Here is a 24,048-nt window from a genome sequence, read left to right as displayed (position 1 = left end):
CATTCTCAGTTTCTATTCTCATGGTCCCAGCGGCAGATCTACTTTAATTCTCTCCAGTCCCAAAGACTTAAAAAGATGCCCGAGAGTAAAATGATCACGAGAGAACTCAATGGCTGTCGGTGATCTACGTCTTTAAGAAGCAGAAACAATGTTGAACAGTCAATAAAAACTACTCATGAATGGGAATATGGGGAGATGGTGTTCTTTCTGCGGCAGGTACACATTGTGAATGTTGGGATGTTTTCTGTCTGGTACAGTACAGCAGGATTCTAACGGCAAGGTCATTTCATCAATTATGCAGCTCAGATGTACCATCATTATTACCATAGCAACACAATCACACACCATCACTGCAGTTTACATCAAAGCTTTGAGTGTGTGTAGTACTTCTAAACTGCTTAGTTTTTCAATTCAGTTACACAATAAACCAAACCACAAGGGACAGAATTCATCCTTCATGTGTTCAGATGCTTTAGGTTCTCAAACGTTTTTGTTGTGTGTGGAGTGTGCATCGCTTCGTGGCCCCCCAAATAAAGACTTTAAACCAAAAACATTTTCAAAGTTTAAGATTTGATTAAAATTCTGTTATGCAACGCTGGAACATCAATTCTTTTGAAAAGCGGATGGTACCGTCAGTTTGAGGACTTCTTTATCCAGCGCTCCTCTGGGGAACACAGAGACCACCAGCTCCAGAGATCCCAGATCCTGATCACGACTGTGAGGATCCTGAAGATCCAAGCGCACATCAAGAGTCCTGCAGGACACAGTCACATCTCTTCTCAAAACAGTGTCGCCAGTCTTCGTGTAGATTTGACAGAAATGATCTTCTGTCATTTAACCAAGAGCTTCTTGAGATGCATATTGGCAGATTTTTCTTCATAATTCTTCAACATTTTAATTGAAGTAAAATAAACTAAACCCAAGCCGTTTCATAATGTACCTTCAAATCATGAGATCGTGAGAAATATTTCAGTCCACTAACTTTTGTGTATGCGTATATGTATATGAATTAAAAGTGTGGAAGGATTAATCGCATCCAGAATGAAAGTTTGTGTTTAACTTGTTTTATAAAACATACACACACGCATACTGTGTATTACATTTATATCATTTAAATGATTGGTAAATATAAATAAATGCATGCAAATATTTCCTAAATATATATGCATGTATGTGTATGTGTATGTGATTACAACTACAAAATGAATATGCCCAGTGCACAGGCACAAACTTCTATTCTGGATGCCATTAATCATTTGACAGCCCAATATTAATGTGTTTATAATATAGTATCTATGTGTAGTGTTTCTGTAAGATTCTGTCAATTATGTGAACATTACTTTTACTAGGATGGCAAAAGCACTTCATAAATAAACACGTTAGCACCTGTGGAGCTCCAGAGAATCAAGGTACAGGTATGCCGAGCCCATGAAATCATCCTGCAGGCCAAAATCATAATCAAACACCTGAAACAGAGAAAAACAAGTTTCATCGTTGTGTGCCGTTGACTTCTTATGTACTATAGTAAACACTTGTTTATTACCTTAATATAAAGAGGCTCTTGTAAATTGTCTACGATCAGACAAACACGCTCATCCCACACCGGGTTCAGGTTCTTGTGGATTGTTTTACTGCGGAAAACTTCTTTACCGCCTATTTTGAATTTCACATATGGGTCACTTGTTCCTGAAATATAAAAAACAGCACAAATGCACAACAAAACAATGAAACGCATGCTCTCAAATACACATACAATTCACAGACAAGGACTAACTCGTAGTTAAATCAGGATATTTAAGTTGCTTTGATGAAAAGGCCTTAGAGAACAACATCACTGGTGTGCATCTTCAGACACAACAACGGCAGTGACATATTTTAAGATGTGTCGGGGCAATTTGGTTTCAGTTAAGACTTTCATTTGAGAGATGCTGATCTTACCGCCTCGGTCTCGGATGGCCAGATTATTGCCTCTTTTCAACACGATGTCCAGTTGGTACATTGTTAAAGCGGGCAGTGACGGTTGTGTGTTGTTCATGTCCTGCAGAAAACACAAAACATCGATCACAAATCTGACAACCTGATATTGACATGAAGTGTGTTTTCTGTAATGCACACGATGAATCTACTCTACATCTGTTCTGGGATTGTAACTACTAGAGTTTTTTGGAAGAGCTTTGGTAGATATATTGTTGATTTTGTGTATTCGCATCTTTGTTTACATCGGAAAGATGTTTTATTTGGCATTATCAATATAGAGAAAAACCTAAAAAAGGAATTTTACTTGAAAAGTGTATTGATATTACCAGCAAAATTTCATATACATAAATGTAAGTTTTTGAATCATAAGCCTTTATTCAAGGTTTTTATGAACAAATTTAATCAATACATTACAACGCTTTCTGTATCGAAGAATATCAAAGCAGGGAAAACTTTATCTTGTTTACAATTCCCCATTAGCTTTAGTCCTGGTTTTATATTTTATTTTACAAATGTAGTTTACTTGCAGTCTTTTTTTATTATATATATATATATATATATATATATACATTTTTTGTTTATTTACCTCTGTTTATTTTATCTAAGTCTCTTTTCCCTTCATTATCTCCCCTGGCTGTTGTTGTTGTTTCGTTACATCTATGTGACAGATTTGCATTTGTACGTTATAATATTTGATCAATAAAAAATAAAATAAAAATTGCTGACACAATACTCCACCAAACTCACTTTATGATTTGCTTATGTGTTGGTTTTGTTGTAGTCATTTGGTCAGGGAACACACATAAAGAAAGGTATAAATGAAATGCGCCGTGAGTCACTAGAATGAAAGCATCTGTCAGATGTGTAAATATAAAGGAGCTCATTCAAAGTGTTGACTAGCGGCAAACATCTTTCGGGGAAAATGAGGAAACACCACAAACAAACATCACCTGTATGCAGAGAAGTAGAGGGGCTTTCCCGAAAGCAAAGTCTTTCTCTAGATATCCTACAGCTGCTATTTAACCCGTTTCATCTCATTCACGGAACCACAGAATATCTGACAGCTTCCTGTTGTTCATCTCCATCTGAAAGTTCTACTTCCTCTTGCCTGGCCTGCAGTGTGATGAGGTCACAGACGTGAAATGTGTTTGTGCGTGTGATCCGTGTAAATGTTTGCTCTCCGAGAGTAACACGTGAATGTTTGTGTGTCGTGCGTGTGTTATGTTGTCAGCAGTGTCGCGGCCGCAGACGTCGCTCTAAAACTGTCTTCTGTTGTCACTTTTCCTTTTAAAGTGCTGTCACCACAGTTTAGCGTGCACACGCACACACACACACACACACGCACACACACACAGGCTTTGGTTGACTATCCCCGTGGGGACAGTCCATAGGCGTAATGTTTTTATACTGTACAAACTGTATATTCTATCCCCTATCCCTAACCCTATCCCTAAACCTAAAGATCATAGAACACTTTTTGCATTTTTAGATTTGTAAAAAATATTGTTCTGTACAATTTATTAGCTTTTGTGCCCATGAGGACCTCCATTTTGGTCCCCACGGTGACACGAGTCCCCATGTGTTGGTGTGCATTCAGGTTTAGGTCCCCACCGGGATATACAAACATGAACACACACACACACACACATGTTGGGTTTCCATGTTTTATGGGGACATTCCATAGACACAATGGTGTTTATACTGTACAAACTGTATCTCATATTCCCTCCCCCTAACCCTAACAATCACACACAACTGTCTGCTCTTTTACATTTACACAAAAGTTCATTCTCTATGATTTATAAGCTTGTTTCCTCATGGGGACCAAACAATGTCCCCACAAGGACAAGGATTTTGGATATTGCCATCTTTGTGGGGACATTTTGTCCCCATACCGTAGGGTTTACCCTTCCCACACACACACAACCTTTAAAAATGGTTCTTCAGATGATAGAAAGGTAAGAACCAAAAATGGTTCTTTTATTATGGCATTGCTGAAAGGTGAAGAGATCTCCTGTGTTTGCTCTTAATGACCCCCCCCCCCCTTGGTAGAAAAAAAGGTTTACAAACAAACCTTTAATTGTAAAGAGAATAAACACAAACAACATTTTAATACAACGCAACAACACACACTGACAAGAAAAAGAGCTGCTGATCCATAAAAGCCGTCGTGCCGTTGTCTTTAAATTCTTCAACCTTACCGAGGCCCTTCCCCAGAAACCCAACCACAAAACCTCTCAGACGCCTCTGTAGAACTATTCCTCATGTCTGGATACGCAGAGACACGAGCTCGTGTATGATCCACTGCTGCAGGGTCTCAGCTAGTGTTTGCTTGACTTTAAGATCCTCAGAGCCATTGAAAAACAGAGTTACGACACTCCCACAGACGTCCGTTGGAATAAGGAATGGAGCGTCATGGAGCGACCAAAAGAGGTGTTGTCACTTTACTCCATGAACACATTAGATAGAGAAGTCGAAAGGATCACCGTCGAGTCCAGCAGCTTGTTAATTCAGCAAATAATTGCGTGTTTTAGTCCGGTTTCTTTGCTTCCCCTATTCTCCTCAGGCGTTTTGCCACCCAGGGGAGCGTGTCCCGACATGTTCACATGGGAAAGTGATGTCAATGCATACCCTCTATAGCAGTGCTTCTCAAACTGTGTGGTACTTGAAGAGAACCCGGTGGTACGTGACACGACAGAAAACTATATTAATTTACATTTCGTGTTTTAAATACAATTTCAAATGTTTAATACATGATTGCTAAATATGGAATACATCTCAGGCTATATGCAATTTTAAAATAGTTGTATGAATGATTGCTTATTTCTCATTGGTGGATGTAACTCAGGCGCGTGACGGGCAGCTCAAACCCAGAGCGGGAGCGGACATGCGCTTGTGAGTGCCTCTCTCTCTTCCGACGAGCTGCGTGGAAATGACGTTTCTTGTGTATGTCTGCACTAGAAGCGCTGTTGTTGTTATTGCTGTGAAGCTCTAATTCAACACGCGTCTGCGTCTACTCGAGGTTAAATCAATGAAGCGCGCGCGTCGCTTTGACAAGAGCCGCTGCAGTAAAGCGCGAGTCTTTGTTTGTACATACAGCTGTTCTCTTGACGTTAGGTGTCCGTATATTTATTGATCTTCTGTGTTAAATATTCTTTCCACATTGTTTGTCTTTAATATCAGTTTGTAGTGTTTCTGCAAGTCCCCACAAAGTCAATAAATCCCCCATAAGAGTCATTTCCAGAGCCCTGTTCACAAGTGTTTTGTGTTCACCGTTACTGCTGACTAACTTGACAAACATGGAAAAACATATTCTTTAGTTTCAAATAGCTCAGCTGGTAAATAAGAAGTGTTTTTATTACTAATAATACATTCGAATCGGAGGACGAGGTGTAAAGAGGTGTATTAATGTGAGTGCTTATTCATGTGATGTTTCTATGGCGCTCATTAGGTGGTTCTAGGAACAGCTCATTTTATTAAAGGAGGTGCTCGGTCTGAAAAGATTGAGAACCACTGCTCTATAGTTCCAAACACTGCACTGAAGCCCAGTCATTTCAGTGGCTCCCAAACGCATTTGCTGTACAGTTGGTGAAATAACAGCATGTTTATACATTTTAACCAGTTGGCAGACATATCTTATATTCATGTATAAAAAAGGGACCCCTGGACGTCTCACATCCAAGCCATCATCTCTTCACAACGCTGCCGTCTGGTCGGCGCTACAGAGCACTGAGCACCAAAACAACCAGACACAAAAACAGCTTCTTCCCTCAGGCCATCTACCTCTTGAACAGTTCAATGTTTTTCTATTATCTATTTATCTATATATCTATTGTATATCTATTTTTAACAACTTTTTCTGTCAATTATATTTCATTCATTCTGCTGTATATAGCACATACCTTGTACTACAATAGTCTATTCTTATTTTTTACTTGTACATATTTACATACACACATAGCTTTACTCTCTATATCTTTATCTTATGTTTATTGTATTGTATTTCTTAATTGTTTATACCCATAGGCCCTTATTTAAATCATTGTGTACTGTATTCTATTGTGTTATGGTCTCTGTGTACTGTTGTTGCTGTTTCTGTGTTCTGGATGCTCCTGTCACCAAAACAAATTCCTTGTATGTGCAAACATACTTGGCAATAAAGCTCTTTCTGATTCTGATTCATATGTCTTTTATTCATAGATCTTATATTCATATTACTCCCCAGACAAAATGCTGCTATAAATGAAGTCAACTAGTGTACACAATGTGCTAATATATTTAGCAAAAATTATGCAAATACAGTTGCTGTTATCTGTCCCGCTAAAATCAATTGAAATAGGTTGACAGCACGGATTTGATTGGAACTACTGAGCGCTCCATGAACCACGTGACCACACGGCGGCGAGACACACGGTGTCGTAACTCTCATATTCAACGGCTCTGGGATGCACTGATCGCGCGACACGTTCAACTGTGTGTTCCTCTTCTAACAGGTCGCTTGTCACACACGTCAGGTTCAGTCGTGTAAACAACTAACAACCTGTATAAACCGTTGGGCATTGTGATCAAACGTCGCAGGGTTTAAAAGAAAAATCTCTTTACCTGAAAACAAGTGAAATATGGAAATCTCAAGCTGGTAAAACACGTCCTTGTGGGACTCTGAAATGAGTTTGACTATGCAAACACTATACTTTGCATGTACAAATGGCAAAATCGCGATGCACAGAGACACCTGTTTCAGGTCAACTTTGGTGTGGCATATATCAAATAATGAAAACGTGTAAAGAAATTCACGTGTGCGCACGCCACACAAGGATTTGTCTTATTCCTGAGCTTCTGATGTATAAAAGCAACATGAAGATGAGAGTTTATAAACACTGAGGCATGAGCCGACTGTAGAAGAGCATCATCAGAATAAATCACTAACATGTTTTCAAAACCCCATTTGGTTAGTTGTGCCTGTTGTTAATCAAAAATACGCACAATAAAAGATTCTGTTTTAACACAAAGAGATTAAAAAACAAGTTCAAAAATACCCCATACTCGTTTTTAAAAGCCCGGAGAAGCCTACAGTAATAAAATATCGATAAGAAATGCACTATTACTCAAGTGTAATGGTGTGCATGATAAACAAATAAATCCTGAGTGTATCCCACATGAAAAAATACTGTAGTGTACTTTAGGATATGGTCAATTGCAGTATGTTATTACAATGCCGACTACACGTTGTTAATGTATAGTATCACGCAGCATTAACTACAGTGAATTGTAGTAAATAGTGTAGTACACTTTGATTTTGAATAGGGTACAGTTCAAAAGCACTACAGTATGTAGGGATGTTACTACAGTTAACTCTAGTGAATACTACAGATGGCACAAAGCATGCACATCACCTCTGATGCACTGCAGTAACAGGTGACTCATCTCATAAATCATCTTACCGCGATTTCTTCCGTCTGTTCCTCATGAACATCCTCGACAGCATCCGCGGTCAGTTCAGGCTCCTGCGGGACGGTTTTATGCACGAAACTCGATATGGTGGGTTTGGAAGCGGGGCTCTGGATCTCTGCACCGAGCGGTGATGATGATGCTGCCTCCGCGGCCGCTCTGCACGCACTCTGCTCCGGCGTGCCGCAGCGCGACCTCTCGCCGTCAGCCGCCACCGCGGTCGTCAGGTTGGGCTGTGAGGAAGACATTCCCCGCTCCAAACCGTTCGTTCGTTTCTTTTTGAAGATCCAAAAGCCGCTGTCCTGTTTGCGCTCTTTCTTGCGCGTTTTGGGGCTGGATGTGAGTTTGGCATGGATGGATTTCCTGAAGCTCCGAGACTTGTTAACGTCCATGTCCAGTTTCTCCTCCATCCTGTCACCCGGTCCGGTGTCTGTACGTCTGTGTGTGTGACTGTGGTAAAGTTAAACACATGCAAACCGATGCAAACGGTATTTACTTACGCTCGTGCGCTCGGCTGAACATGTCGCGTGTGAAAAACGCGCTTCATCCGGAAGTACCGCGATGAGATGCGATGAAGGTTTCGTGCACATCTGCAAGCGTTCGTGGCTTTATAAATGACACAGTCACACACTGGATAGGCTGCTCATCTCATCCACGCACGACCTTTTAACTCGTGATGTTAGATTTCCCTGCTGAAAGCATCACGTTCGGTTGGATCTAATGGTTGTAATAGGAACTGTATTGGTTTTACTTCAAACTATAATGGTCTGCGGGACGTGTGGGCCGCTACGGGTAACGTGTTAGGTTCTTTTGGTGGGATGTCATGGGAACCAATAGAACACCATACTGCATTAAGACACAAAATAGCTACACCTACAAGAGTTTTATATTGGTTTAATGGTAAATAGTTTATGGATCATAATGGGAAGTCTAATGGAAACCATGAGAGTCTGTATTGTTTTCTTCGACGGGTTGTTTGTTTCTATGTTTATGATCTCATCTACGTAACAAATGATGCACAACGTAACATTAGGTTGAATCACAAGAACACGTTTGGACTAGATGTACAGCCTATAATCTGAAAAACAATACATTCAACCAATTTACCGTGCAGAAAAATATTTTAAATAATATCATTTGTTGGGTTATTTGGGCTTTAATGCAGTTTGCAACTAAAAACCGGAAATGTGGCTAGCGATAAAACGGCCCATTTCCGGCGACATAAGAGTCCGCGATCGTTGGCGACAGGTTTATTCATCCTGTATAATTTTATTAATTAAAACTTACTACAGTAAACTGTAGTTTGTAAATATTAAATTGCATAGTCAATATTATATATATATATATATTATATGACTCCTACATTTGATCATTTCACTATAGTTAACACTACAGAACATTGTAGGGGACACGTTATATATCGTGAGTATTAAATTGATTGAATCTAGAACATTACACATTAGCACATTGTAAGTGCCACCTTTAACAAACTAAGAATAATTAAAATAAAGTGTTATGTTAAGAAACATTGGAAAGAGTAAAGAAACGCACATTTCTGTCAGTACATTATCTCTTAAAGGCTTGTATAAGTGATGTATGATGAGGGTGAATGTTTCATGCTTGTGGGAATCTCAGTCAGAGTCTCTAAAACAATTCTGGTATAGCACGTCTCATATTATTGCCTGGATATGAATCACTTTATTATTTTCCTCACTCCTGTAAGTCACTTTAGATAAAAGCATCCGCTAAATGTCTCAATATAAATGTAATACAGTGCAGGTCATATCAAGTTGTCAATGCATGCATTATAACAAACACTGTTAGAGATGGTCTGATATGTTTTTCCAATTTGTTACATAGTAGTGCTAAATATTGAGAATATTCATGTTTTTCTTTTTATACTGTTAGTGGTGTAATATCATCAGAATAATACAAAATTGTCAGAAAGTATTCAGTGCAATCTATAAAAGAGAGCAGACAAAAGTTGGATCAATTTGCAAAGCATCATAACACTTGGCAACTTGTACGGCAAAATTCACAACTTAAAGGGTGCTCTGAACGAATAAATAATGCAAAGAAGGTGTTAGAAAGAAATATATAAACGCGTTAAAAGGAGTCGCAGTGCTTTTGTTCATTATTAAGTGTGTAAACCTGTTGTACTTAATGTGGGGGGGAAACACCCAAACACTCTGAGCTCTATTTTAAACACGTCTGCACATTCACACACACACATTTCTAAAAGTACAAAAATTTGGTTTGAAAGGTGTCACAAAAATGTGTCGACGATAAACGATTAGCGCAGAGAGAACAATTCTAACACTTGTCATGTCTACAACGTGTAAAATATCACATTCTGTACAAAGTGTGAAAACAATTAAAACAGATCACAAATGTTTGAGCTTGAATTCATTTTTCATCTTATAAAGCGTTTTTAGATGCACTAGACCCTGTTTAAATCAAACACTGTGTTTCGCGTCTGTCTCGTGTTCATTGCGTGTCATTCAGCGTGTTGTTAGCGTGTTGTGGTGTCAGCTTGTGATGGTGAAGTTCGGGTTATTTCTGCTCACAGGTCCTGCTCATGCATCTGCTGCTGCATTTTCTGAAGCATCTCTTGCATTCTCCGCAACTGTGAATTTGACATCAATTATTGTTCATATTTCAGATGCGATAAATGTTAATGTTGTCATGAAAATCAATTTCCACTTTATCAAACGGTTTATGTAAAACATATATATGTATGATGAGACGGGGCAGCTGACCTCTTCATCCTTCATCTTGATCAGTTTTTCCGTCTCTACGTCAGGAGTGGACAGTGGGAGGATAGGGACGGGGCTCTCCACACGGCTGTCCTGGGTCAGTTTGCTGGCAAAAACAAAACTCAACTTCAGTATTAATCTACTCCGTTTGCGTTCCACAGAGGAACCCGAGCTCTACCTTGTCATCTGCTGTATGCACTGAGCTCTGTAGTTTTCATAGTGCACGTCACACGTGATGTCCTTCAGGTCGTGCATGTGAGAGCGAATCAGCATGTTCCTCAGCTTGACAAAATCACAGTGAGACTGATTCTCCACTGCACGAACACAAAAACATCTTTACTGCATCGAGTCATGTATGAGCAATGAAAGGTGCGAAACACGGCCGTGTTCTCGACATGTACACGCGGGACTGTACTGACCTTCCACAATGCCCCAGGGGTACAGTCTCCCTCTCATCCGCTGACCTTTAACCTCCACTGTTGTGTTGCTGCCGATCACAGCAAATGGAGCGCTCTCCTAAAACAAAACATGTCTGCTTCTCAATATAACTGTCTACATATACAGAATTAAATGTAATTGCTCAGTATCATTTTAGTCTCAGAGGTTTCTCCTAAAAGAGAATCGAAGAAGATTTTTGAAACCCATGAAGAGTGTGGAGGTGTAAATGAAGATAATCTGTATTTGATGAGAAATGTTTGAGGTCATATTAAGATCTTCAATAAAATCGACTTTTGATTGCAGACGAGACAAATCTGAGATCTCTTCTGAAACTCTAATGACAGACACATTTCAGATTTTTCTCACACGTTTTCATTTGCTCTTTGTTTAATCTCACCGACGTCTGGGAGGAATAACTGCGACATTAAAGAGATCTCGTGTGATTGCTCTTTTAAACCAGCAAGACGAACCTTCAGCTCTCGGTCCTGTTGTTTCATCTCTTCGTCCTCATCAGAATCACAGTCTGGAAACTGATACACTTTGATTCCAAACTTCTCAATCTCTTCTCTCACCTTGAACAGAAGGATGACATTTATTTGCGTGTGACAGCAAGGACGAGCAGAACGTGTGTGAATGCTCTTTACCCTGTCCTTCATCTTCTTCATCTCCGCTGGCGTCAGACAGTCAGCCTTGGAAATGAGCGGAATCACGTTGACCTTGTCCTGGAGAGCTTTCATAAACTCCACGTCCACGGGCCGCAAACTGAGAGGAGTGAACAGACGGGGTTATCCTGTCAATCTAAAGTCATTTATTTACTTTGGTGTGCGTTTGCATTTTTACTTTCCATCTGTATGTTTTAATGTAAATATGTGTCATGTAATGTGATCGCAGACCTGCTGAAGTTCAGAATTTGAATGCTAATTAAAAACTCATCTCTGTCCATTGTCTGTCTGTTTGTTTTTTATTATTATCCTTATTATATTACAATGTCACAGGGGTTTGAATACATGTCCTTAAGCCACCAATAACATTAATCTTAGCTCTGCACGTTCAGCATGGCTTCGTTACCCGTGTCCAAATGGAGGAATGAAGTACAGGCAACAGTGGACGCGGTTATCCTGAATATTCTTCCTGTTCAGTCCACTTTCATCCCGGAAATACTGCTCAAACTGTTGCTCGATGTAATCCGTGATGGCCTTCCAACTTACAAATGACATCAAAATTCCAATAATTACTATGAAAAAATGAATTTCTTACTAAACATTTTTGTCTTGTTTTCTAGTGAAAGGGGTGCTGCAACGGTGTGTCATGCATTCTGACTTCTTTACAATGTTCTCATGCTTAACGTGGTCAACTTGTCAAAAAACGAGTTGAGCGTATGACGTAGTATTTCTGTGCTCGATACACTCCCCCAGCGATCGGACAGGTTTAGGAAAGTTTTTTTCGAACATATAAAACTGTTTCGTAACAATTTTTCTTAGTCCCTTATTGGACAATTCTCCCGGAAAAGCACGCGGCAGCAAGGAGAGCAGGAGAAGGAGCATGTATGCGCAGACGTCACTTTCACTTGTGTGCAGGAGAGAGAGAAGTTAAGATGTTTGTTTGTTCGCTGCATTTGGGTGATGAATGTTATATAAGCGGTGGATATAACGCTGGATTTGGAGATGGTTTGAAACTGATATATGGAGCCGTCCCAGCGCTAAAAGATGCCGGACATGAACCGCATGCGGTGAGTGAAACTGATGTCTGTGTTTTGTTGGCAATGGGTGCGCACGTGCTTTAGTTCAGCCTCCCCCTCCCCCCCGCACGCGCCGTATGCTTTCAGAAATAATCCTACAGCTGTATCTGTCTTTTATAAATGTGATCAAACTAAATACTTTTCGAAGACACGAAGTATGCAACACTACTCTATAGGTACTCGAGATTAATGGCAGAAACCGCGTGTGTTAGGGTCGCTTTAACATATACATCAAGATACATTTACTTGACAAGGAAAGTGACCTCAAATATTTTGTCCTGTTTTGTGAAAACTAAATTCAACATTGTTTACCCCATTGGCAGATTTTTTTGCTTGTTTTAAACAAAAACTTACTTAATTTTTATATATTTCCTTTCATAAAACAAGACAAAATATCGAACCTCACTTTCCTTGTCAAGTAAATGTATCTAGATTTAAGATTTTTTTTTGATATTTTTCCTCGAAAACAAGACACAACTGCTTAGTAAGAAATTCATTTTTTGCAGTGTTTATTTTGGTTAGTTATTTTTAAAGACTTTACACAAACATGAAGGATAAAAGCTAAATAATTAGATCATCCAGCAACGTAGTCTAATCTAAATAATTTACAAACTTCTATTGTAAGTGTAAACAACACAAAACATCAATTTCACTGTATTTAAAGGGACAGTGCATCCAAAAATGAAAATTCTGTCATAATTTACTCACGCTCATGTAATTTAATACCTGTATAAATTACTTTGTTCCGATGAACACAAAGAAAGACATTTGGAAGAATGTGAGTCATTTTCAGTTCCGGGACATCATTGACTACCATAGTAGGAAGAATTAAATGGTAGTCGAAGGTGCCCGAGAACTCTTGTTTTCCTAAATTCTTCAAAATGTGTTCAACAGAACAAAAAGAGACAATATTGTTTTCCTACTGTGGTAGTGGATTATGTACCAGAACTGAAAATCGCTAACATTCTTCCAAACAATTTTCTCTGTATTTATTGGAACAAAGAAATTTATACAGGTTTAAAAGAACTATAAGTAGTAAATGATGACAGATTTTTCATTTTTGGATGAACCCAGAATGTTACTTTAATATCAGTTGTATATGATAAACCTGTATGTACACACCACTCTGTGTTATTGACGGCGTCTCCAAAACCCGGCGTGTCCACAATGGTCAGTTTCAGTTTAACACCTTTCTCCTCGATGTCAACAGTGTGTTTGATGATCTCCACCGTCTGACTAATGCGTTCTAGAAACAATACACACACACACATGAAGATCAGATGAAGAGTTCATCAACGCTTGCTTTGTCAAATCAAGATGTCTGTGAATTTGTTTAGCAGATACACACCTTCAGCGTTCAGTAGTTTTCTGTCTTTGTACAGATCTGTGAGGAACAGGCTGTTGATCAGTGTGGACTTTCCTAAACCAGACTCGCCTGAAACAGTAAAACACAGCTTTGAAATATCTCCTATTCGTATTCATTTCTGTTCTTAGTGTATTTATCGATACACAGGCTTTATGATAAGAAAACATCACCTGCCACCATGAGCGTGAAGTCGAAGCCTTTCTTCACCGACTTCCTGTGAACCTGATTCGGGAGGGTGGCGAAGCCGACGTACTCTTTCTCCTGAAATACAGGTATAAGATTACATTTGAATCATTAAATGCAAAATTTGCCACATTGCTTTCCCAAACAAAACACCTGCGCTGTATGCAAAAAACCGGACCAAACCGCATCCTGACATAACTGAAGGGATAAAAATTCATCCGAGCTTCCCACCCCCAAACCTCTGAGGTAGGGATGTATGTCACACACGCTACATTAGTAGGCCGTTCCCAGAATTCCTGTCATGTTTCATTATTCGGAGAGAGTGTGTCGGAGCAGAAGGCCTCAATGAAGAACACACACAACATCCTCATTTACAATATTACATCATGCACACTCTTACACACAAAAAAACCCAGTGAAAAGTACTGTCAGAAAATAACCAGTACGTTTTCCTTTATTTCCGTGAATGCTAAAATGTAATTTAAAGCAGTGCAAATTTTAAAGTATGAATACAGAAATACAGTATATTGTGCCCTACTTTTACGGATATTTTGAGAGTGCGCATAAACCTCTCTGTCACAAATATGCCCAAAATTCATTATTTCCTCTTACTCAGATTGTGTGTTATGTGTGACAGTGTCACTGGTTTACATGCTGGGTGTGGCTGAATGATGCGGTGTGAGTTAATGAAAGAGTGTTCGGGTCATGAAGGATAAATATGTGAGGTGAGCTCTTGTCCAGTTAGCAACCACCAAGCAATGATCTAGCAATGAACTAAAACCACTCAGGACAACCTAGCAACAGCATAGCAACCCAATTTCACTCAAATACAATAAATTCTCCTGCTTGGCTTTGTGTCAGAGACTTGAAAAACGTTTCTCTGTATCTCTAAGAGAGAGTCTTATCCTCACCCTGAGGCATCACAGCAGATTTTGCTTTAATGCTCTGGCCGTAGTCCCAGCTCCTGGAAACTGTGAATTTATTTGTGGGCGATCACAGACAAACAGCACAAGAAACGAAAGGAAGGTTTCTGCGCTTTACAGCCTTTAGTCTACACACCACAGACTGACAGTTCACCCTCGGGTGCACAAACCCAAGTGCACATTTTCACATGATCTGGGACAGTGCATACAAGTATATCAAATGTACAAAATAAAGAGTCAAACATTAAACAGTGCCTATTAAACAGTATATGGGTCATTCACATGAAGGCTTTTAAAAGCATTTCACCACCAAAGTCTCATTTTCAAAATGCCTCACAAAATCTATATACATCACATTGTTATGCATTAAGATACTATATGTTGCACTGCTATAATTTACGCTTATTTACATAAGACATCATCTAATTTTCTTTAGACAAAAAAATTCTCATTTATGATTCTGAAATAAAATATGAAATTATCTTTGTGATAATCATCCATATCATTAAACAAAATTTTGAAATTAAATGTATATAATTAGCTGACTTGTAATGAATCAGATTCTTCTGGCCCAATTTCAACATCTTTTGTTCTGTTTACACCACTGCTGCGTGACGTTTAACCAGAGATCGCGCTGAAAAGTGGGACAGCAGAGAGGGATGCTGAATTTAGGCATTATAAAGATCAGTTTCCGTGTAGCCTATCTCTGAAATGCTCAACACCCGTGAAATGAATGGAAAGACACAGATATCCTTACATGTCCGCTAAAACACAGGAAAAAATATGACATATTATTAAACTAAACACAAATAGATAAACACATGCACTGCACGAGCGTCATGGTGTGTCCCATCCAGCACACTGACCCAGAAATATATTTGCTCTGAGATCACAGATTTAAACCAACCAAAGTTAAACTGATAGAAATGATGATTAATGGGTAAAAACTGCGCTCACCTCTCCATCCTCTGTTGTTATGGAGATGCCCGGAGCAGGCGCGGATGCAGACGCCCATGAGAGCGACGGGAAAAACCAGCGAGATTTGTGCAACAAATAAATGACATTTACTTAATTTAATATTGCTGAAAAATCAGCCGCACGCTCGTAATATCTGATCCGTTTTACCTGATTTCACCGGCCGACTCTTGAACCTGCCGCTGCTCGTCATTACTCCAGCTTTCACGATGCCGAATTATCTCTCATACTATGGAGAAGGCTGGGCGATTAACATTCATGACTTCAGCCTTCACCATTGGACGGTTATAGATTAGACGTCATCACGCACGGCGGCGTTATGTAATTAATATTCATGATTGCGGCTTCACCATAGTAGGATTCGTATTGCTGCTGCGGGAACCGCTGGAATAAAAACGGAGCCGGATGTGAAGGATCTGACTGAAACCATTGTGTCGTTTTCAAATTGAAAATTTGTTCTACCTGTTTTGAAAACTATAATAAATGCATACAAGCTTTAATTATACCAAATATGAGCCTTTTGTTGGAAGGTATCACCGAATTAAATGCAGCGATTAGTAAAGACTTTTAAACAAAAATATTTAAATTGCTTTATTAATTTATAAATAATATTTTTTCTATCTATTAAATTATTTATTTTGAACGTGTACATTAGAATAAACTCTATTTTTCCAGTCGTCAACCGATATAAGCTGCTCTATAAACCCAAAGCCGCAGGGTGGCAGTGTAACGTCATAGTCCTAAACGCTCCTCGTGCTCTGACAGCCTTCATGAGTTTATCCGCAAATTACAGGGCACGCGTGTATGGTGATTTTCGTGACAGAGAGCACACAAAGAAAGATGTCCGGAGAGCAACACAATAGTGAGAGAGTGGCTGGTAAATAATGCCCAGGAAACTCAGCCTATAGACATTTGTTCCTGTACTCGAAATGGGGCGTTTTATTTACTTTCAAAACACATCAAAATAACCCACTGACATTTTAACTCCGCTTGTGAGAAATGTTTAAGCAAACCGATGAATGTGGGTTGATAAAATATGAGCTGCCTTCCCTTTCCACAAGGTGACCCAATTTTTTTACAATGGCATACCCCTATAAACAATAAACAACTATTTATGTATGCAACTATGCATCTCTCCAGAAACTACTGACACAATGTTAAAATGATACAGTTTTGAATAAAAGATGCTCGTGGCAGTGCGTGAAGTTCAATTCAATTCAATTTTATTTATATAGCGCTTTTCACAATGTGCATTGTTCCAAAGCAGCTTTACAGGAGCAAATAAGAAAAACACAGAAAGGTAAAACACAGCACAGTGCATGGTGTTTATAGACCAAGCAAGATCATTATAATAAATAATATCTAATAAATAAATGAATAAATAAATGCAGTCTCCCGGTGAGCAAGCCAACACTGCACTGCTCTGCTGTGGCGAGGAACCCAAACTCCAATGCTGAATAATGGAGAAAAAAAAAACCTCGGGAGAAACCAGGCTCAGCCGGGAGGGCCAGATCTCCTCTGACGTGTCATGGCTGCACTCAGTGACCCCGACCAAAGCCACCGAGCAACGTCCACGAAGAACAGGGAGAGCCCACGAGCCGCGACCCAGGAAGCCCCACCCGCCGAAACCGTGCAGGTCCAACCCGGTCTCATTCCGCGATCAACAACAGACAACAGAGGAACAACCAGGGAAAAGTAGTAATGGCATAATTAACTTTATTCCTCTGTTGTCCGACATCGACCACAAAACAAGACCAACCAGACCAGATCCACACAGTCCCAACAAATGAAACGCCCCGAACCACAACCAACAAGCCCCCCCACAGTGACGTGCATAACTTTGCAATCTGGTTGTGTTCTATTTTAAGCTGTTACAGTGTACAGTATGTGTATTGTTAGTAGTGCTGTCTTTACAGTGCACTTCACAAACGTAGTAGGCTATACTGTACACTTGCCGCGTGTAGAAATATATATAAATAACTGTTTCCGCCTGCGTGTTTAAATGAAATCGGTTAAGAAATGTAAACGCTTATGTGACGTTTATCCAGAAAACCCAGAGCTCACTGTTATCACAGCGGGCAATGTTACTGTCAGATTCCTCTGTGTTTATGGTAGGTTTTTTTGGACAAAATAAACCATAACATCGTGTATGATGCCATTTTTTAACCCTACAGCTTTCTACTTTTTCCTAAGTCTTGTTTTGACAGAAAACCGAATGCCTAAACCAAAGTAACCAAAAACAAAATTGCATTTAAACGTAGGCCTGCTAAAATAAAAGAAATATGATCTGGATATGAAGGCGTTGTAAATAAGAACTTTAATTGAGTTTCTTTAGTACCGGTGATGTTAGTCATAAGCACTGTTGATAAACACAGGTGATGCTGTAAATGCTGGGGTGGTGGTTTATTCCCGTTTAGGTCGCTTCATCAGAATGTCTGTGGTTTAAAACAAAGGTCCTGTGAAACCAAAGCATTACAGACAAGGGCAGTGCTGCTCGCAAGCATTGACACGGCGGCCAACGCTGAACATGGGGCAAGCAGGAGTGAAATAATGCTGGGAAAATCACGCTCACCTTCCTGTGCTGTAATGTGTTGTGTGTTATTAGACATCATTAATGGACACGGATTTGAACAAGCACATTAGAACCGCTTGGCAAACACACAAGCATTGTTGTCCTTTCCGGTGTCAGTGGTTGGGCTACATTCCAGTTCAGTTTCTTAATTGGCATTATGGCTCTGATGTCATTCCACTTTCCTGCGTTCAGTGTTGACAAACAGTAGAGTTTCTCTCGCCCTGGAGGTCATTGAATGTGCAAACCTCACAACCAAACAGAGGAAATAGAGACATTTTATCACCCATTTGGATTCGCCGCGCCTTTCCTTAACATGTTATCTGCATGTTTTGAGATGTTTGTTTTACACGGTGTGGAGCAATTCATAATTGACTTACTTAATGTGTATTTCAGTAAGACATGAATAACTAATAAAAACTCGGTCCTGTTTGAGTTGTATTGACACTCGTTCTTGGAAACACCATCATCTGAGACACTGTTGCGGTCTCATTGCACGTTTTGGATTGTAGGGTAATGAAAATGATGTAAGCATGAGGCAGAATGTTCTGGATTCCTGCCAGCTGCCTCATTTCTTCCGGTTGGGAGCATCTGAAGAAGAGGTTTTCTCTGAGAAACACCACAGGATGCTTGGCGGTCACACGTGGGTCTGGCAGGTTTCTCAACACAATGTGTTTTGTTGGGAAACGGGCATGTGAGGAACACATGGGCATCTGTACAATAGCTCATTAGAGGGGAATCCAGCGTCTCGGCAGCGCTGTGGTAAAGATGGCTGGTACGCCGCAGGAAAGGTTTATTGTTCTGTACAAGCTGTTTCCTTGTTTCTCTGCTCGTGATGAACAATTGAAACATGACGGGTGGAGTCCGGAGCAACGTGGTGGACTGAATGCTGGCGGTGAATTCTCTACATTCACTTTCATTTAGAAGAGATGTTAGTGGGAAAAGTGTCAGTGCTGGAACATCGGAGAATTGACTTGATGTGTTTTTAAAGCAATAAAACTATGATTTAGGTTTCACGGTGGATTCTGCTGTTTATGGGAAGTTTTTCAAAATATTGTTTTGTTGTTTAGAAAAGCTTTTGTTCGTTATGAACACTTCTCTTACTCTTTAACTAGTCAAATAATGAAGAAAGCAAAGTGAAAGTGGTTGAAAGTAATGTGAGTGTGCACTCTTAAAAGTAAAGATGCTTCTAAGCTTGTTCACAGCGATGCCATAGAAGAATCATTTCTGCGTCCACAAAGAACCATTCAGTCAAAGATTCTTTAAAGAACCATCTATTTCTTGCCTTTTTATCATTTGAAGAACCTTTTTGGCCTCAAAGAACCTTTTGTGGAAGCACTTAGACAATAAACGGTTCTTCTGTGGCATCGTGAAGCACCTTTGTTTTTAAGAGTATATCTGTCCATTTAATGAGCCCTCCGAAACATAAATGTGAGGAAGATACCAAATTGACAACACGCTAAACTTCTATGGTATTTATTTGATGATCATTTGGCAAAAAGGCAAAATACGACTAACTTTTAACATACAAACAAAAGCATAAAACGCAAAGCTGACAGTAAATAAATCAAAGGTTGAATAGAGTTTTGAATGTTTGGGTAAACTTTGTGTTGTGTTATTTTTTGTCAGACAAACTGTATAATTCTTTCAAATTCAGTTTATAATCCAGACACAACTACATCTTGTATATTAAATGTTAAATATATTACTACTGTACATTCAACAAATATAACTCGCACTGTTTTCCAGAAACTGCGTGATCTTACCAACAGAATGTCATGAACATTAGTTACAGTAAACACACCCTTGTTATTGTAGCGGGGACGTTATCTCAGTGATGTGAAGACTGATAGACTGAAATTACTGAGGAAATGTACAGTAATGTACAGTGAGTCACTGGAGTCTAATTGAGCTGCTGGGTAAAAACTGGGTGGGTTTAAGGTGTTCATGAGAGAAATTCACTGAGCAATGTCCTAATGTTTTCTTCTGAACGAAAATGAATCCTCACACATGAGCTTAGATGAAGTTCTCATGAGTACCTTCACACTCAGCATTAACGTTCCCATCAGACCTGTTTCCCGGCGACAACTGTTCCTGGATTAACAATCGTGGAAGGTTTGGTTATTTTATAACACCGCCACTTAATATGACACACGAGGGCTCGGCGTGATTTTTGAGAACAACTTCCCCTGTGACTCTTACAGTTCTTCAGACACAAATCACATGGCAATTTATGTAGAAAATATATATACACCTAAAATGATATAGTATGTGCAGTGTAAACATTATTTGACATGTATTTCACAGACTTCAGGAAAGCATAAACAGAAGATGGACATTAGCTGTGTTGTTTTGTATCTTCTTTTTGTCTTTTGTTGTCATTTTCCTTGAGAATCTTTAGTAAAACCTTTTCTCTAGAAGAATTCTGGATTTATGTGGTTGGAAGACACGTGCGATTTATCTTGCACTGTTTTTGGGGTATTTATTTGATATTATGGCATAAAATTGGCAGTATTATTATATTACCATGTAGATCTTGGCGAATGCTTTCATCCAATATGCAAAGCATCAAAGTTACTATGTATTCATATTTTATTTGAACCCACGGCCCTACGTGGCGTGTCAGCATCCTCGTCTGAGCTTTGCAAACAGAGAAGAACACAGGTGAAGCTGAACTCTTCACAGAGAAGAACGCTTGTGAAAGGATAATAACGGTGGGTTGAGTAACTAGATTCACCATCACGCCTGAACAATAGTCTTGAAGGAAATGATATGACAGGACAGGATTTCCGCAGAACACCATCACGTGACAACACCTCAGCTTGCGTGTTGATCCTTCACTGGCCGAGCTTGTCTTCTGCCCATCCACTGTGCCAAAGACGCTATGTTTAATCACGCCCTGACTGATGTCACCGATGGAGATGCTGGACGTGTTTGATGGAGACACCTGGAGCGGTCTCCAGAGGAAGCACCTGGAGACAAAACATGCACCTCAGCGGTTCCACTGGACAGAAGTCAAGATGAAAGAGCGTCTGCGAAAGAATGATAAAACATCAGCATCAGCTCAGATTAATGGCCCAGCTGTTCCTGTTCCTTCCATACGGATGATCGGGGTTAATTATTCTCAGGATATGATGCCTGGCCCTGTTTTAATCTGAACATGTTCTATGTGAAACCTTGATTTAATATTTCTCCTAGCCAGTGACATTAAACATGAAGAGCAAATGGAAACGTTGGAAAAGTCTCGTCTGCGCGTCAGATGTTTCTCAAAGAAAAAAAACAACTAATAGGATTTACTTTTGTGTGTTCATTTAAAAAAAATGAAAAAGTAAATTTTGCTTTAAAAAACTGTGTGCAAAAACTTAACACAAAAAAGTAGTATTTACTAATATTGATTTAAAACATTTGATCAAGATTTTGCTGGTTTTTGAACTGTTTTTAAAGCAAAATTTACTTTAAAAAACTTGCGTAAATAACACAAAAATGTAGTAAATCCTATTTGTTTGTTTGTTTTTTCAGCAGAAATGTCAGAAATGTGTCTGTCACTAGTTTGAGAAGAGATGTCAATGTGTCAAACTGAGCTCAGATTTGCAATCAAAAGTCAATATTATTGAAGATCTCAATATCAACTCAAACATTTCTCATCACATTGACTAAGTTTACCTCTATAATCTACATTCATTTTACACCTTCATACTCTTCATTTACACAATTACAGTCTCACTTGATTCCGTTTTAAGTCCATTTAGAAGAAACATCTGAGACTCAGTGATACTTAAAGGTTTTTTCACCGATTCTCAGTTGTGTTTCATTTAAGATCACAAAGTTGTTTTTGTCTGTCTGATTTGAATGATTGTTGCATAGTTTTGCTTTTGGCCTGTTTTCTTGTGTGTGTTTTGTAAGTTTCTGTGATTTCCATTACTCTGTGTTATCATACAAACCACAGTTTCCTTCCTCACAGCAATTTTCTTATCTGCTGCTTCATTATGAAATTAGGTCATGACTCATGAGTGTATCGCCATGTGATACCGCGGTAAATCCCGACCCTTCACTGACGGTGTCTCTAGAGAGGACATGCAGCAGAAATAGTTTGGTGTGGTCTATATTCATCATGCTACATTTATTCAACAGTAAACACAGAGAGATTCTTCACATCCTGCAAACCTCTTCAATTCAAACAATGCCAAAAGTCAGGAATGTGGAGGATGTTGTTGACATCAACATTAGAACAACACGGACGCTTTGTGCCATAAACAGAAAATGCTGACAACTCATGCTGGAATGTTAAAGAAACTAAAAACTTTAGGCATTTTCGACTTGAGCAAACTTAAAAATGAAGATTGTACGATGTACTGTGGATGACAACTAAAAGCAACACGTAAGCCATACCTAATTCTCTTCTGATGACTAAACAACATGAAGTAGCTCTGAAGTGCCACACATCGTACATGTGAGTAACACAAACACAAATGTGTCACTGCCGATGATGGACGAACACACAAACCCTTCTGAGGAACAATAGTCTTTCCTCCTGCTTAACTCCATCACATATAACGCTGAACTCCACAAAATCCATTGCTCAGCACTTTTACTGAACAAACTCAACTTTTGTCCTTTCATCATTCATTCTCGAAGCATTATCAAATGTATTTACTATTCTATGCTATTTATTATATATTCAGTTGATATGTTTCTTTAATAATAAACTCATTTCACGATGGTTGTTCAGAGAACTTGTACAGTAATAAAAGCAGATGAACGACACAGATGAATGTCTGCACTCTCCAAAATCTGAATTTCAGTCATTTCTCTAACACACAGAAATCCTTCGCAGTAAATGACATCAGAAGCTTCACGTGAATTAAAACATGCGGGGAGTGAAAATTTCAAATCACATTTGAAAAGGAGTTCTTTGAGGAAAGTGTTACAAAATAAAAGGATGAAGTTACCTTTACAACAACCAAACAGATGGCGTGTCTTGAAGTGTTTTTGGTGTATGCGAGGTGGTACAGTAGAGTGTCTCTGAGCAGCTGCGCTTCGCTTCTCTTCCTGTTTTCCCAGCACCGCTCCTCCACAAAACCTCAGCGCAGGAAGAAACAAATCTAAACATACATTAGAACTGTACACACGACACACGGGAGCGCACGTACATGAACGCACATCACGCGAGGATTTGCTTTGAATCAGAATCAGGAGCACAAGGAATCTGACTTGGCGACAAGAGCTTAGTGCTGAAGAAAGTGTACACATGGTGTAAAACATAGTGCAAATATACATCAAGATAGACAACAATGAGATTGAAATAAAAACAATAATGCACTATATACTAAAAGAGAAAAAATATAGACAAAAAACAACACATTATTGTTTAAATGAGTGCAGATGTGTTTGATGTCTTGGAGAAAAAAATCAAAGTACATGTCATGTTTGATGCTGAAATAAGTCACATCAATAACCTTCAATATTAATCTCATTTGTTTTTCCTGTTTCCTGTTTTTGTTTAATAAAGGCTATGCTTATATTTTACTGTTAATAAATACCTTTTATTTTATTTTATTTACAAAAAAGCATTTACAGGTGTTTATTTCAAGGTGCCAACAGACTATAAATATTAAACAGCAACAATGATAAATCAGTGTTTAACATTTTTAATATTGGTACAGTCTTAAAGAGCC

General features: G+C 39.1%; 2 protein-coding genes across 3 annotated transcripts in view; both read right to left on the bottom strand.

The window, feature by feature from the left end:
- mctp1b (multiple C2 domains, transmembrane 1b) overlaps positions 1-8,712 on the bottom strand; it is a 29,647-nt gene extending 20,935 nt beyond the window's left edge. The window contains exons 1-5 of the mRNA XM_057320464.1: positions 7,419-8,712; positions 1,939-2,038; positions 1,544-1,686; positions 1,387-1,466; positions 631-754 (exon numbers count right to left, since the gene is read on the bottom strand). Of these exons, the coding sequence (XP_057176447.1) occupies positions 631-754; positions 1,387-1,466; positions 1,544-1,686; positions 1,939-2,038; positions 7,419-7,835 (864 nt within the window). The 5' untranslated portion in view covers positions 7,836-8,712. The remainder of the gene's footprint in view (positions 1-630; positions 755-1,386; positions 1,467-1,543; positions 1,687-1,938; positions 2,039-7,418) is intronic.
- A 390-nt stretch (positions 8,713-9,102) lies between these two features.
- Positions 9,103-15,986, bottom strand: septin5b (septin 5b). Of its 2 annotated transcripts, XM_057320658.1 has the most exons (11): positions 15,787-15,984; positions 13,894-13,984; positions 13,706-13,792; positions 13,480-13,603; positions 11,688-11,822; positions 11,264-11,381; positions 11,090-11,191; positions 10,601-10,697; positions 10,360-10,495; positions 10,185-10,287; positions 9,106-10,051 (listed from the first exon to the last, which is right to left on the bottom strand). In XM_057320658.1, exons 2-11 carry the CDS (start codon positions 13,901-13,903, stop codon positions 9,989-9,991), a joined length of 975 nt encoding a protein of 324 aa, XP_057176641.1. In that variant the 5' UTR covers positions 13,904-13,984; positions 15,787-15,984; the 3' UTR covers positions 9,106-9,988. The 2 variants fall into 2 exon arrangements, with proteins under 2 accessions (XP_057176642.1, XP_057176641.1); XM_057320659.1 differs by lacking the exon at positions 11,688-11,822 and having other exon boundaries at positions 9,103-10,051; positions 15,787-15,986.
- Between the last annotated feature and the right edge of the window lie 8,062 nt (positions 15,987-24,048).

This window comes from Triplophysa rosa, linkage group LG22, assembly GCF_024868665.1.
Source record: "Triplophysa rosa linkage group LG22, Trosa_1v2, whole genome shotgun sequence".
NCBI lineage: Eukaryota > Metazoa > Chordata > Actinopteri > Cypriniformes > Nemacheilidae > Triplophysa > Triplophysa rosa.
Note: the sequence above shows the minus strand (reverse complement) of the source record. Positions and strands in the feature narration are given on the sequence as shown.

What these genes read in the sequence shown, in the direction of transcription:
- septin5b (XM_057320658.1), bottom strand. An exon ending in AACAGGACCGAGAGCTGAAG is followed by an intron (nt 10,698 to 11,089) that starts GTTCGTCTTGCT and finishes GTTTTGTTTTAG; the next exon opens with GAGAGCGCTCCATTTGCTGT. An exon ending in TCAAGATGAAGGATGAAGAG is followed by an intron (nt 10,052 to 10,184) that starts GTCAGCTGCCCC and finishes TCAAATTCACAG; the next exon opens with TTGCGGAGAATGCAAGAGAT.